The sequence below is a fragment of the Oncorhynchus clarkii genome, chromosome 15 (assembly GCF_045791955.1).
Source record: "Oncorhynchus clarkii lewisi isolate Uvic-CL-2024 chromosome 15, UVic_Ocla_1.0, whole genome shotgun sequence".
Taxonomy (NCBI): Eukaryota; Metazoa; Chordata; class Actinopteri; order Salmoniformes; family Salmonidae; genus Oncorhynchus; species Oncorhynchus clarkii.
In genome coordinates this window covers 28788398-28805209 of record NC_092161.1, presented here as the reverse complement: position 1 = coordinate 28805209, position 16812 = coordinate 28788398, and the positions used below count along the sequence as shown (strand labels likewise).

At 43.1% G+C, this 16812-nt stretch overlaps 1 protein-coding gene across 1 annotated transcript in view; it reads right to left on the bottom strand.

Annotated features, from left to right (window-relative positions):
- Positions 1-14362, bottom strand: part of LOC139367159 (ArfGAP with SH3 domain, ankyrin repeat and PH domain 1b) — a 69195-nt gene extending 54833 nt beyond the window's left edge. The window contains exons 1-3 of the mRNA XM_071105279.1: positions 14159-14362; positions 13715-13801; positions 12255-12381 (exon numbers count right to left, since the gene is read on the bottom strand). Coding sequence (XP_070961380.1) covers positions 12255-12381; positions 13715-13779 — 192 coding nt within the window. The 5' untranslated portion in view covers positions 13780-13801; positions 14159-14362. The remainder of the gene's footprint in view (positions 1-12254; positions 12382-13714; positions 13802-14158) is intronic.
- Positions 14363-16812: the final 2450 nt, after the last annotated feature.

The window sequence follows — 16812 nt, the reverse complement described above, 5'->3', positions numbered from 1 at the left end:
TATTCGCATGAAGCTGAATTGCCTGCCCGGGACCCCAGAGAAACAAAGGTTTTTGTCATAAACTCAACTGTCCCCACCAACCTCAATTATGACAGTCACCAAGTTCATGATTAAACCCTCCTTTCACTAGATATGGGATATTTATTTTACCTTTATGTAACTAGGCAAGTCTTATTTTCAATGATAGCCTGTTCTGGGGCAGAACGACAAATTTGTACCTTGTCAACTCGGGGGTTAGAACTTGCAACCTTCCGGTTACTAGTCCAACGCTCTTAACCACTAGGCTACCCTGCCACCCCAGGGATATGCTTGCTTAGCACTCACCTGGATACAATGGAGAACAGGTTAACTTGAGGGTTGCTTGAGGTTACCTTCAAAGCAAAGATTAAGAGGAAATTCCTTTTGAGCAAATGTTTACATTTTAAAGAGTACAAGACCTCTTAGCTTTATTCCTTCTCCGTCTATTTAATTCAAAAATAAATATTTTAGATGCAATACAAACACCTTCTGTTGTTATCAACCATCAAGCAAATTTGAATTATTTAGAACACCGTCAGCCAGGAGGGAAACCATCTGAAAACACTCCGACTGTCACAAAAGGCTCCAACAATCTCTCTCACTAATGTGGTGTAGTTCAGAAATGAGGCCTGAGAGTATGAGTGCAGTAAGCTGAACCCCAAAATCTTCCAGTAACACAAACAAACCATTCAACTCAAAGTAACCATGGTTATCACTATTATCCCTCTTATCAGTGATCGGTGGATATCTCTACAAACTCAGCTTCCGGCTCTCAACCCACAATGCAGTAGATCCAAAGGTATCTGGCTGTGACAGCCAAGGGACGAGCCGCTCACTCCGCTTAGATAAAACGCCCGATCAGAAGTAGCGCATTATTTCTAGTCCCTGAGTGGTTGCATTCCATTTCACACCACATGGCCTTGAGCCCTGTACCAGAGTCGCAGCCTACATTCCTGTGCTTTACAGCATTCCTTGGAGTTTTCTGTGGACATGTATCAAATTTCACAGATTATGGGAGTCCGTCGGGTGAAAGAACCACAGGTGTATCCATTCCCACTGGCCACGGTGATAGACACACACTTGAGCAATAGGCTATATCAAACAGGGATATGTTCACCGAGTATGTCCTCGGTATGTCCTCACAGCCTCAGACATGGCCTCCCCTCTACCGCATAATGTGTGACGACCCTCCCACTCTGTCTGCCGAATTCTTTCTCTTTGCTCTTGTTTTCCTTAATAGGATGTCGGTGGGCGGAGCCGGGAGGGTCGTCAGAGAAATGGGACACACCTGGGCTCGGGTGTGTCCCAGGATAAATGCACCTCTTCCCCATTCATTGGAGAGGCTCTCTCCATGCAGACACCTCTATCGATTTTCTTGTGGCCTTTTGGTTGTTTGCTTTGGCACCTTTCAACACCCCGCATTATCACATTTATGCATGCGAAACACTCACTTATACTACTGTTTGCACACACCATTGTTAATTGTATTTAGTTTACTTTATTTAATAAATATATTTTGTTATTCCTTGTCTCCACGTTGTCTCCCTTTTGTTTCGAACTTTGAGCCGGTTCGTGACAAATGTCACTAAAGAACTAAAGCCATTCAGGAGATAACCATAGCTGAAATATTGGTGTATCCTAGACCTGCTAGACAACATCATTTTCATGTTATCTAGTTGCTATCAACCGCCCTAAGGCAGTGTTGATGCAGTTCCAGGGGGCAGAGCCGGCTCTACATGGCGGCAAAGCTGGGCATTGACCACCCAGATAGTATTTGTGCCCCCACCTCCCCCAGTTCTGTTTCCCCATAAACATAACAAATGGTATATGAATCACAATGACCAGTTTTGCTAATGTAGTGTTGTCGGCCCTGCTAGCAGCACAGACCGGAACAGAGGCTTTGCCAGGTGCGCACTCATGATTTGAGGGGGGGGTAATAATGTAATATTTTGTTGTTAAAATCCCTAAATGCATTCTGATTGGGCACCTAGCCATGCGATGTCATAAGGTACCACCTTCATTACCTTGTTTAGGAAAATCATTGGATCCCACCTGGGGCGTGGTTACATTAACCGTTTTTTTCTCACAGAGAAGGGGAAAGTTGTTTACTTTTCCAGATCGCTGCAGCTAATAATAGGCTAAATAGTAGCTACTAGCTTCGGTAAATTTGGGTAGCCGCGAGCTGAATAATTTTAGCTGGCTAAGCGGCGTGGGTATCCAAACATGGCTGGACACTGCCAAGAGCAAAAAATAACAGGGGACCCCCATGTCAAGAGCGATTCCGAGCTCAATGAGCAGCCTGCTGGCCCAACCACCGAGGTTCGGCATGTTACATCGACGAACATCCCAGCTTGTCGAGCAGGCATTTGAGAGGGACCTGACAAGTACATTTCGCCAGGAAGGAGAATAGAATCAGAAACTTCTCATGAGGTTCAGCACAGCATGGAGGAGGCTGCAACTCATCTAAATGGTAAGCTACAACCTTTATGGCCTTGGCCGCCGTGCCAGAATAATTCATTCATTGGTTGACCCTAACGTAAGCCCACTGGTTGTTTGGATTTTTTTAATGTAATGTATAGTTTAGGCTTTTGCTTTTTACTTCAATGCATCTTTTGGATTTATCTGTGATTCTTAATGTCATTGCTTGCTTTTGCGGTTCTCATTGTTATTGATAGATGTCCAGCTTTGTATTATTTGACGGGTATCGGGACAATCACCAATGTAGCCTATTGGTTGTGCTCTGAGGTGATGTTAAACTCGGTCCGGTGTGGCTCAGTTGGTAGAGCATGGCACTTGCAACGCCAGGGTTTTGGGTTCAATTTCCACAGGGGACCAGTACGAAAATGTATGCGCTCACTACTGTAAGTCACTCTGGATAAGAGCGTCTGCTAAATGACTAAGATGTCAAATTGGCAGTGCATCTAACGTTACCCTTTCATCGCGCTGACTGGGGGTAGCCTTCTGTCCATGGTCCTGAATTGATGGTTACGGTGTGTGCTGTTTTAATGAGCGCATCTTGGTCTACCAGTCTTCGTGGGGCTTCTCTTCAACATCGCGTGCTTTCTTGTGTGCAAAATGACAGTAGTTGTGTCTATGGCTGCATTTCAAACAGGCCTCCATTTTAGTACATTTGGTATGTAGGACCAATACCGCGTGTAGCCTAAATCACTCGGTTATCATTCCTCGCATTACACAGTCGTCGTGTGATAGGCTACTGTAAAAGGGATGTCAATACCATGAAAACGACACAGTCTACTTTGTTCACCCCCTCCCTGCTCTCTTGCTATAGCATGTGTGTGAGTTCCTATCGGAATTGGCATTTACTCTTAATCGCGGCAGATTCAAATGAGCTACTGTTGTGTAGGACATTTCACATCAGCTATGACTATAGAATACGCACTTAGTCTGATTTAGCTTGCTTTTCTGGAACTTGATACTGTCCCACGGAGAAGTGGCGCCTTGATTACGCTCATTGCGCAGCGCCACAAATTTGACAGAAATGTAATCTAAGTTGTAATTATTGAAGTTGAAGCGATGAAGCCTGTCAGAATCGTTGATAAGCTAGTGGTGCTCATCGAGCTGATCTTCACGTGTTGGTAGGCGCAAATGATGTGCAGGCCTTCTACTGCAGATATGGCTGCATTTTCGATACACATGTCGCAGTGGGGACGCATATCATTTGCGTGTTATTATACAAAGCGACGGTTTGTTGACTGTGTACGGCTACATTTCATATACATTTTTGTACCTACAGTATGAGAAGTAGTAAGACCAATCTACCTTGTTTTATTGGAGCTCTAAAGCAATACTAGTTGTGCCCCCCACCCACCTCACGTGGATTTAAAAAGCCCCCTCGGGCATGTCATCCTGGAGCCGGGCCTGCCAGGGGGGCAGAGTGACCTCTGTAGGCTCTAGGAAAGCCTTGCCGTTCAAACGGAGCAAGCGTGTGTAAATCCACATCTGAGCCAACAAGCCATCCCCTGGCAGGCATGTTCAGCACTTCAGATGAAACACTATATCAAGTGCCCAGCTGACAACACACACACGGTCCAAGGCACAACACCATTGTGTCCTCTTGAAACAGAGTCAGCCTTGGAGTATTTCCCCCTCAGGCCAGGAGAGGAGCATGCATCAGTGAGCATTGAGCAGTGCTGCCGTCCTCCAACCCCCAGGCCAGTTCTAGAGGAAGGTCATTGACCCAAGCACTCACAAACTCAGAGAAGAGGAGGGGCTTGTTCATTATCACATAAATGATGGGAAAGAAAAGCAGATTTAAGTTATTTTGTTTCAATACTGGTTCAGACATGCATCCCATTGCCAATTTGCCACGCCTCAGGATGAAGAGGTCTTGTGACCCGGTTAAGACCTCAAAACATCCTTTCCAAACCTCCTTAAAGAAATCCTCCAGCAATATTTTGAATCTATCTGTGGCGTGCCTCTTTCACAGTGGGAGGGTTTTGGGCTTTGTGTTCGGATGCTGTTTCAGTTGCTTGTTTGTTGGTTTGTTTGCTGTCTGAGAGACCAAGGGATTTGGATAATCAGTCTCTGGCCCGGGCTTCCAGCTGTTGGCCTACCTTCTCTTCCTGCCACAGCTGCACTGCATATATCATCAAGGGCTATTAGCAGACAGCGGATTAGCCCCTGACCAGGCTTAGCTCCGGCAGTGGGGCTGTCAGGGCTCTGATCCCTGCTCGTTCCCTGATTTATGCAAAGGGAGGGTGGGGGATACTGAGTGGCCACTGTTGTTAAATGGACTCAGACATGGACTCAAGACACCCCCACTGCCTGATCGCCAGCCTTCTCCTCTAACTCTCTAATGGAACTCAGCAACAAGAGTCATCAGATACTATAGGCTTATATGGTACTTTTAAACAGTGAACTACGATTTGACCCCCCTTGTGTTACCATGGGAGATACTGCCTCGCTCGGGGGATTATGAGTCAGATTTCTAAGGCTGACAGTTTACCTAACGAGCACTTTTTATAGGACAGCCTTTGCTTGCACTTTTTGTTATGTGGTTGAACTAGGATGGAAAATGTGATGGGCCGTCAGTGAGAGAGAGCCAAGTCATGCAATATGCCGATAAACACTGTTCTGTTTAATTTGCCTGCATGTGACACAGGGGACAAATTCTAAAAAGCCTCAACTTAATCAATAATTCAGCTAGCCACATCTGTCCTGAGTTGTGAATGTTGTTGAGGTAAGAAGCCTGCATATAGCCTGCATTCACTTTGTTACGTAAAACCCGGATATGACGAAACCTGTCTCGTTCTCTTGAATTATTCAAAGTGTTCACAAGACTTGTTCTCAATAGGAACATTGCATCATACCAAAGCGAAAAATGTAGGCTAGAACAGATCTTTCTCGTCGCTGGTTGTGCAATGCAATGAAAAGTAGAAAAACCATGCAGGGGGAAAAAAAAGCAGAAAACCACATCGATATACAGTTTCCTATTCTGTCGCTAAAGGTAGATATTCAAACAGCTGATGTCTCCATTTTATGGTTTACCAACAGGTCTTGGGTAGCCTCTCCCAGTTTAATATGGGGGGCTGGCAGATGGATCCACTGTTTTCGAATTAGATATGTTGCACGTGAGGATAAACATGTGCATCTCACTCAGGCACATTGAGATGGAATCTCCTTCAAGTGTAAACAACATGTCAAAACAAATGTGTGTCATCGTGGGCCAACGGTGTTACGTTTACATGTCGTTTGGACCGAGGCCCACAAATGAAGTTGTGTCATACATATCCTGAGGTATGCAGCAGATTTTCTCAGTAAAGTAGACCCTGAAGCAGGTTTTCCGGCAACATTTTAATTGAAATTTACCGGAAGCAAATGCATTGGGGTGCGTAACCTGATTAGGGCGTCCGCCCACTCTGCTCAGAAGGACATAAATCACATTTCGATTATGGTAATTCATATTAGCAGAACATAGAAATCGAGGATGCGACGACGTTGCTATCTGTATGCTGTACAAGTGTGATAAATAAGGTACATAATGAATATACTGTACACACGCGCCAATTTAATTTCACAAAATTATGTGAATCAATCTATACACAATAAGCATGGCCAGTCAAATGTATTGGCATCGACTGGTATTTCCATCAATGAAGAGTTTAAAAAGCATTATTTCGCAATTTGATTTTTTTCTTCTTCTCCCGGACAGTTGGCCAGCAGGAGTTTGATTTATTGACTTAAAAATATATATATATGTAGGCCAAAAGCTGACTATTACCGGCTAACGGAAACACTGTCCTGAAGCTATCATAAATCCTAATGCTGTGTGTAGACTGTCTGTCTGTGTGTCTATGCTGCGGTCCTTAAATCCTCTAATGAGCAGTACAATTAGCAACAGTCAACAGAGGTGCCATTTTTCTCTTTCATTCTACTGAAGAGCAAACAACACGACTATTTGTCCAATTCATGTCAGATGCTGACAGTCTCCTCAGGTCAGAATGACAGCAAAACTGTCACTCTCATAGCTTAACACCACTGAAATGGCTGGAGGGAATCAGTATTCATTTGAAACCATCCAATTGTGTCATTTTGACAAGATAGTATACTATCAATTTCACTCTTCGCCAGGTGGAAACTGACATCAATTTCACAAAAAGTCACTCATCTGATGTTCCCAAAATGAAAGATGGAAGAAATAAACGTTTAATTGTAACTGCCAAGAAATTCACAGTGTTTGAATAAGATGACTATGAAAAGACAAAGATTTGTCCTCACACTTCCACACTGATGTGGTGTGAGAGGCATGCTCAGAGGAATGCAAATCCACTGAGGGTTTCCCTTGTGTTCCAGGCAATGTTTCTCCCTGGTTTAAAAAGCTAACTCAATGACGCAAAGAACCATCTGTAGGGCAGAGACAAGGGAGGGCCTCACAAGGGAGTCTGGCTGGCTGGTTGTCCCGAATGTTCATGATTCAGTCATGTTGGATAAGAAGATACTAACTCAAAGATGCCAAGATCAGGGCAAGTTGGAACTACAAGTTTTCCATTAGAAAAAGCCAACATCTTCTTACGATTTCCCTAACAAAGGAAGGGAAGCTTAACTAAAGCCTGCCTGTACATGAAGTCCTCCTCTACACATTTTTCTGAACCTTTCAGGGAATTAAATTGCAGATGAGCATGAATATTTTCTTACCATTCTTCAGAACATTCCTTGTGTATTGTTGGGCACAGTAGTGGATTAACCATACCAGATTCCATTACTGCCCTCAACACCATAATGATGTCACTTCCTGTTATGCAAGACGTGCACAGCATTAGTACGCGGCTGCAGTTATTTCCTATTTAGTTTTAGCACTGATAGAAATATGAACAGTAAACATACGGTACATTCGGAAAGTATTCAGATCCCTTGACTTTTTCCACATTTTGATACATTACAGCCTTATTCTAAAATGGATAAAATAAAACATGTTCCTCATCAATCGCAATACCCCATAATGAGAAAATTGAGCAATCGGGGGAGAAGGGCCTTGGTCACGGAGGTGACCAAGAACCCGATAGTCACTCTGACAGAGCTTCAGAGTTCCTCTGTGGAGATGGGAGAACCTTCCAGACAGACAACCATCTCTGCAGCACTCCACCAATCAGGCTTTTATGGTAGAGTGGCCAGACGGAAGCCACTCCTCAGTAAAAGGCACATGACAGCCCACTTGGAGTTAGCCAAAAGGCACTCAAAGGACTCTCAGACCATGAGAAACAAGATTCTTTAGTCTAGAGAAACCAAAATTGAACTCTTTGGCCTGAATGCCAAGTGTCACATCTGGAGGAAACCTGGCACCATGCCTACGGTGAAGCATGGTGGTGGCAGTATCATGTTGTGGGGATGTTTTTCAGTGGCATGGAGACTAGTCAGGATCGAGGGAAAAATGAACAGAGCAAAGTACAGAGATATCCTTGATGAAAACCTGCTCCAGAGCGCTCAGGGCAGACTGGGGCGAAGGTTCACTTTCCAACAGGACAACGACCCTAAGCACACAGCCAAGAGGAGTGGCTTCGGGACAAGTCTCTGAATGTCCTTGAGTGGCCCAGCCAGAGCCCGGACTTGAACCCGATCGAACATCACTGGAAAGACCTGAAAAAAGCTGTACAGCGACGCTCCCCATCCAATCTGACAGAGCTTGAGAGAATCTGCAGAGAAGAATAGGAGAGCTTGGCAAGCTTGTAGCGTCATACCCAAAAAGAGTTGAGGCTGTAATCGCTGCCAAAGGGGCTTCAACTGAGTAAAGGGTCTGCATACTTATGTAAATGTCATATTTCGTTGTTGTTTTTTATAAATTTGAAAAAACATCTAAAAACCTGTTTTTGCTTTGTCATTATGATTGATGAGGGGAAAAAACGATGTAATCAATTTTAGAATAAGGCTGTAACGTAACAAAATGTGGAAAAAGTCAAGGGGTCTAAATACTTTTCGAATGCACTGTAGGCAGGGGAGCTTTTCCCTGTTGTGACTGGGCAAACTGGGTTGGGTTAATAAGGACAGTGCTGCTTTGAGGAGGGGAATCGTGAACATCTTTGTCTCTCCAAGCAGCCATCCATAAATAATTCAGGTGTGGAGTTGAAGTAAGAAGTTTTGATGTCGCTGCATCTCCCCCTCTGCACCTTTATATGACTCACTGTGTTGAGACGCCTGAGGAGGGAGGCTGACAACTGTTGTCCTCCTCCGGCAGGTCAGCTCTCCTCCTCAGGTTACACCATTAAATATTCACCATGTACCTTTGCATAATTTACCTCGTCAACATACTGGGAAAATTACTTGGAGAAACAGAGAGACATTGGAAGGTCTGTAATGATGACAGGTGAATGAAGGTGGGAAGGTTATTATGGGAATTATTTACCTTTTCTGAAGAGAGAATGAGAGAATAGCCTCCCAATTTGTCTCACTGGTTATGGTGAAAATGTGGCACAAAACAAATAGGCCCACTTTAGCATCTTTGGTGGCTATTCTTCAAATGCTACATGGCCAACATTTTTCACCCTGACTCTTTTCAGAGGCCATGGCAATACTGCTGAACTTTTACAGAGTTGGAAATCCATAAAGTGAGGAGGAATGCCATCTGGAAGGTGTATGTAGTATCCCAGGGCAGGACCCTGGCGAGGTCTTCTGCTCTCTACTGATTTTAGATCAATGTTTCGGGAAAAGCTTGATTCTATGGCCTCTTGTCTGTTTAAATAAGAAAGATTATACGTTGTTGCTCTTTTGTGGCCAGTATAATGGTCCCCGTCATGTGATCCGGACTACAATTCCAGAGTGGTTACTGCTGCAGCCCGGGCCGGGCGCACATGGCGGCTCTTCCAACAGATGTTTTTAGTTTGTTTTGCAGTCTCTCTCTCTCTGAGCTGGGAGGCACAGAGCCAGAGAGGTGATCCATGACGCAAGCCTTTCCTTGTTGTTAAATGAACAAAAATGTGCTCTGTGTGGAGAAGCAGCAGGTAGCCTAGCGGTTGAGAGCGTTGGGCCAGTAACAGAAAGGTTAATGGTTCGAATCCCCAAGCTGACTAGGTGAAAAATCTGTCGATGTGCACTTGAACACGGATTGCTCCTGTAAGTCGCTCTGGATAAGAGCGTCATGTAAAATGAGAATAAACATGGCTTGGTTGTAAAGATTCTTCTATTATTGTACTATAAACCTTCGGGGAGAGACGGGTGGAACTTCTAAATGCTACGACACATAGGCCATGACCAGCCATTCTGCATATTACGTTATCTATCTACGAAGAGAGAATATGCAAAAATGTGTCAACCATTTCGAACAACCATGCAGCATGTCACTATCATGTAGATATGATGTGCTATCGTGTAGGGTTACTATCATGTAGATAGTAACTGAAAGGTTGCAAGATCGAATCCCCGAGCTGACAAGGTAAAAATCTCTCGCTCTGCCCCTGAACAAGGCAGTTAACCAACTGTTCCTAGGCCATCATTGAAAATAAGAATTTGTTCTTAACTAACTTGCCTAGTTAAATAAAGGTAAAATAAAAAAATCATCCTTGAGATGTTTCTACAACTTTATAGGACAAAGAAAGATATCATTGGTCATTTAAGCCTACTGTAAAGTCAAGTTACTATGGCTCTTTCTATGGGAAGGACTTTAGTTTCCTTGAGGACCCTGTTGTAATAACTGATAATAACATTTCCATCACTATTGGGTGAGAAACAATAAACAGAGATTGTCCTACAGGTATATGTTATCCATTTGAAACCAAAGCTCTCAGCTACTTCACGGTGTTTCTTCAGCCTCATTTCCAGAGGATGCAGAAACATCCTAACATCTTTCTTTAGTCCTCAGCACGCCTGGCAGCAGAGCACATGACAGCAGAGCACATGACAGTAGTGCACATGACAGCAGAGCACATGACAGCAGAGCACATGACAATCCACTGTCTCTTAGCTTGAAGGAGTTGCACGGACGCAACTGATTCAAATTCGGAATCCAATCTCAGGAACTGCTCTCTCTCTCCTGCCTCCTTTCTTAAATGGAAGATGAAACCACTGACACTGTTGCTGCACTCCAAATGGCACTCTACTCCTTATGTAGTGCACTACCTTTGACCAGAAGTAGTGCACTATTTAGAGAATAGGGTGCCATTTGGGATACAGCCTGAGATAACATGGAGAGGGAGATGAATGATTATCAGCATTGATCATCTGCCATGGCTGCCATTTTATATACACTATATGAGAACATTAAACCAATGACTTCAAGAGAAACATAGACCTCTTTCTATTTTATTCAATGAAAAAAATGAGGTAATGAAATTAGGTAATGTGTCGGTTTTAACAGGGCATGCTGCTGCCCTTCTTTGTTGTCCCATTATCTCATGGTAAAGCCAGTGCAAGATGGGGGTGGGCTGAGAATGCATTGCTCTCCATGGTCTCCACCAGGATTCACCTGATTACACTCACCTCACTGATCAGACGTGCAATCCTGTGAGTGTGTGTGTGTTTGTGTGTGCATGTTTGCGCGTGCGTGTGTAGGCTACTTGCCTGTGAGCTCTTCCACCACTGATTGTGATTGTAAGAACAGGCTTAGAAGGTTTAGAATCAGGCTGATGTTAACGCCATATGTGTGGAGGGAGACATTCTGATTCAGAATCATTGTAAATGTCAATATCTCTGTCAGAGAGTGGCTGGAAGCTGGAGGGTTTGCTGCTCCATCCATCCCTACCCCCACTCTGTGTGGAGACAGCCAGCACACTCCAATGCTACAGCCTGGCTGCTCTGCTCAGAGTTATGCAACAGAGAGAGACCAGCAAGCTGTAGGCCTAAAACACACCCTCCCTCCCTTCCCTCTCTTCTATCCTACCCAATCCTCCCCCTCTGCCTGGCAACACCAGCCAGCAGCAGTAGGAGCAAAACTAGCTCAATTGAACTGCACAGAATTAACATAGGCTTCAGTGTGAGCAAACCACAGAAGGCCATCATGACATCATCACTACACTATAAAAGCGAACCACAATTGTGCTGATCCTTTGGACACCATTATTGCATGTTGTAACAATGTAACTACTAAGTTCTAGGACAGTAGGTCTTTGTGGGTTTATTTTTTTTACGACACACGTTCAAATGATTCGGCTTGGAAAGAATAGGATGCATATGAACTGTTTTAAATAGGCCATTTTGCTTCTAATAGTCTGGGATTGTACAGGGACAAAGAACTGATCCCGCCTGTAAGGGACAGTAAACAGACATGCATTATAACATGGTCCTTGGTGTGCTGTTTGCTACAGTGTAAATGGCAACAGAAAGTGTTACAAAGTTGCCAATAGCACCAGACAGTGCCAATTGATAACAGGCCGTTTATAATAATAGGCATGCAAATAAGTCTAATTCTAGCCACCACAATCTAACCTTGCTTGCCATGGTGGAATGCTCATCACAGAAATGTTGTTTTTGTATTGCTTGCACATCAGAACAGTGCTCTCTGTGTAGGACACTTTCTGAGGTTATTCTGCAGAATACAGTACAACTTTGGGCATTGGCTTGGGCATTTGGACACAGATGCAGAGTCTATTTGAACGACCAACTCTGGACCCTGCTACCACTATATGGAGTTTAGGATAATAACATGCATTGTATAATTTAAGTAGCCTGTGCCTCCTGAACCTATGTCATAGCTGTGGTGGCATGATTCATCAATGCGCAATGGTCGCTCTTGCACGCAATTCCATCTGCAGCCATGGCTGACTCAATGTTATAACATGATGTGGCCTTACCTCTTCCAGAATGTTGACTGTGTTCCTACAGCTCTGCAAACGGGTCGTGAAGCTGGATGTGGTAGGAGAATTGTAGTCCTCGGTTGTCTCCGAGAGAAACTCGGACACCGATATTTGATCAGGCATCCTTCAGCAGGGAATCGCCCAGAAGAGGATGGCAAGAATTGTTGAGAAAATCCTAAATCATGAAAAAACAACTGCCGAGGAAAATTACGTGATGTCTAACCGTGTGTAACTGGGTGTAAAACTGATAGTTTAGGATACTAACTAGATAGCGAAATTACAAAAATGCGTCTCTTCTCGAATTACTTGTTTGGTTCTCCTATGACTTCACTGCCCCCAAGGGAAACGGGAATGGACACAAATTCTTCCCTTCCTCTCTTCTCCTCTCGCCCGAATCCCTTGCGCAAATAACCAAAACACAATCGCTTAATTACTGTCCTATGCTGCCTTGCTGTAAAATAGAATAGCGGATTCCATCATGTTTTGCTGATGTTCAATACGATACTTTCCCGATAATATTTTCTACAATCAGAAATATTTCTATGAAATCAATTATAATATGTGCTCTCTGCAATCGCTGAATTTCGTCTCTTTTCTTCTCTTCTCTCCGTTTCTCTTTCGAAAGCAACGCTGTCTTGACATTCACAACCACTCTCCCTCCCGCTCTCTCGCTCTCTCTCTCACCCACCTCTGATGACGGAGACAAACAAGGAAGAACTCTGCGCATGTCTATGATCTCGGACATAATACTCAGAGACAATCCGCAGTAAAAAAAACTACCTCTATTCGAGGGTGTACTGAAGTCATCGAATAATATGCTATGTAAAAAGGAAAATGTGTCCAATAATTAATATTCTAAGACTCTATTTGGCCTTTGCTATAGACACTATTGTTTATGATCCTAAATGCCTATCTGCCTATATATATTTACCAGTCAGATATATATTTACAAATACCAATTGACTGTACTACTGTGTTATTAATTTAAAAAATGGTACTTAATTATAAACATGTAAAATAGTTTATATTAATTGAAGCCTAAAGAAACGCATTAAAACATAATTTAGCTGATTGAAAAACCTCAATGGTGGCTCGTGTATTTATTATTGGGGAATTGCAGTCTATAAATACTTATCAGATCTATTGAGTTAAGGTACGAGGTCTGAAAAATATTCATCCATAGGTAAAACAGTGATGGTAAATTACATTGAAGTGCGTGCCTGTAGTCTTGGAATGCCTGTAATTGTAGCGGTGCAACATTGAGAAAAAACATTGCTGGTGAATAACAAAAGTGTTCAATCAGATATGATAGGCTCTTGGTCAATTTACACTTACTACTAGACTAAAGCAATAGCACAAAGAAATATGATTGAAGGATTTTGGACACAAGAGAATAGTCTCTGAATATTATGAGGTGATACAATGTTTCAGTATCAACAGAATTTAGAGGGTCTTACCGACTCGGATTCCATAAAGAATCTTTAGATGAGAAATTTGACGGACGGGAAGAGGAGGATCTCATGACTTGACTGTCACCTTATAACCTAAATCAAATAAGAATCACATGAGCAGAGCTCTGTTGCTCTCTAGACATCAGAGATTGTGGTATAGCCGGGGGAAGAATCAAGATAACACAACAACACAACTTTGTATAAAAAATGCCTATAGGCAACTAATAGTATATTCATAAATAATTTGTACCACACAGGAATAGTACTCTGATGAGAAAGCATTGTTTTGCATACAGTAATACATATATTTTAAATAGGTTCATTTGTTAGCCAACATAAAAGTTCTAATTTCGGACTTATTGAAAATAATATCATGTCCATCTCTAACCCTGTGAAGAGCACTCATATTCCAGAGAAGAACATGGGCTATTACGCCACGCCTCAACTTACCGAAATCGATGCACATCAAATTTGGAATCTGAACAGTGTGAATGTCCTCTTGATTGATGCAGAAGAGAATACTTGCTGGGCGCATCATATCAGGCTCATGTTGAATAGTCATCCAACAGGGGTTCAGTAATGACTATACTTTTAACGTAAGAGCTGAAAGGAGAGAGTGATGTCCTCTAGCAATGGATCCCGTGAAGATCAGTCACAGTGCGGGCAGGAAGGGAGAAACCCGCCATGTGAGCAGGAAAATAGCCACTTACAATGAGCTGGATCTAATGGTAGGCCTACAGGAACTGAGGAAACCCAGAAGGCACTCAAACAGGAAATGTGGGATCTGGGTAAACAGAAAAAGCCAAGAAGTTTCCTCGCTCCCTCGAGCTGATTTTAACTACAGCTGTTGTACCCAATGATGTATATAAACCCTGAATTGTTGATGCTATGTATTGGCCATTGAGAGGCTTTGAAGGCACTGGTCGGCCATATTTCAGATGGCACTCTCCAGTAGTAGCAGTCCTTCATAGGAATGAATGGAATTCTACAGTCTACAATTCTACAATGTTTCAAGGACAAAATGACATGTATATAAGTATTTTGTTGTTGTAGTGGGAACAGTAACATTAGTTATCTCAAAAAAATTATACTTTAAGGAAAATGTTTTAATATATGTTTTAATATATGTTTTTATTTAAAATATAATACAATTTAAAATTATGTATTAAGGTGTCTATTATAGAATACATGTGTCAAAAACGAACGTAGACAGTAATACACGCATTTCTTTTGCTTCCAAAATTGTTTTGCAAATTTTTTTTTTTACAACACAGCGCCCCCTATCAGTTATTGAGTGTTATATTCATTGGGTTTACTTGATAGCTACCTACACAAATAGCTAGATAGAACAAAGTGTTAAGATATTCATTTAAAAATATTAAAAGCAATACAAATAAGTTATCCAGTAGGCACTCACCGGACAGTTTATTGGATACACCACCCCATTCACGGAAATTGAAAAGCTCTTACTGACAGTGAGTCAAGTGGCCGTGTCTTATTATATAAAGCAGGCAGACAGGCTTCGGGACATTCAGTTACTGTTCGATTGAATGTTAGAATAGGCAAAATGAGTGACCTAAATGACTTGAGTGTGGGTGTGGTATGATCGTAGGTGCAAGCCCTCCTGGGCTTTTCACGCATGACAGTGTCTAGGGTGTCCCGAGAATAGTGCGGCAAACAAAAAACATCTAGTCAGCGGCAGTCCTGTGGGCAAAATCAGCTCGTTTATGAGAGAGGTCGAAGGAGAATGGCAAGAATCATGCAAGCTAACAGGCGGGCCACCATCAGACAAATAACGGCGCAGTACAACAGTGGTGTGCAAAACGGCATCTCGGAAGGCACAACTCGAAGATCCTTGTCACGTATGGGCTATTGCAGCACTGGGTTCCACTCCTATCAGCTAAAAACTAGAAGAAGCGGCTCCAGTGGGCACGTAATCACCAACACTGGACAATTGACGAGTGGAAAACATTGCGTGATCTGATGAATCCTGGTACCTGTTGCGTCAGGCTGATGGCAGAGTCAGGTTTTGGCGTAAGCAGCATGAACCCATGGACCCATCCTGCCTGGTGTCGTACCACCGTCCAATCTGCAGCAACTGCGTGGTGCCATTGCGTTAGCATGGACCAACATCCCTGTGGAAAGTTTCCGACTTGTAGAATCTATTCCACAAATAATTTAGGCTGTTCTGGAGGCAAAGAGGTCCGACCCAATACTAGATGGGTGTACCTAATAAACTGAATGCATAAATCATTGGTCATACCACTGAACAGGGCAAAAGTAAACCTGTTTGTCAAGGTTATTACATTTACATTTGAGTCATTTAGCAGACACTCTTACAGTAGTGAGTGCATACAGGTTCATACAGGTCAAACCCACAACCCTGGCATTGCAAGCGCCATGCTCTACCAACTGAGCAATATTATTTTTACGTGGTTATTGATGACAACCACAACCCAAATTTTCCTTGTTAAAAATATTTATATATTTTACAAAAACTAAGAGTTCATTATTGGAAAAAAAAATGGTATCATTTTTTGGGGTTGTTCCAGTAACTGTCTTGTTTTTCACTGTGGTGACTGTCTGGCCGTGCTTTTGTGAGACGCAGAGTAGGTGAGCGGATTATCTCTGCATGTGTATTTCCCACCGTGAAGCATGGATGAGGAGGTGTGACGGTGTGGGGGTGCTTTGCTGGTGACACTGTCAGTTTTTTAATTTAGAATTCAAGGCACACTTAATCAGCACGGCTGCCACAGCATTCTGCAGCAATACGCCATCCCATCTGGTTTGCGCTTAGTGGAACAGGACAATGACATGACAATGACCCAACACACCTCCAGGCTGTGTAAGGGCTATTTGACCAAGAAGAAGAGTGATGGAGTGCTGCATCGGATGACCTGTCCCCCACAATCACCCGACCTCAACCCAATTGAGATGGATTGGGATGAGTTGGACCGCAGAGTGAAGGAAAAGCAGCCACCAAGTGCTCAGCATATTTGTGAACTCCTTCAAGACTGTTGGAAAAGCATTCCAGGTGAAGCTGGTTGAGAGAATGCCAAGAGTGTGCAAAGCTGTCAACAAGGCAAAGGGTGGCTACTTTGAAG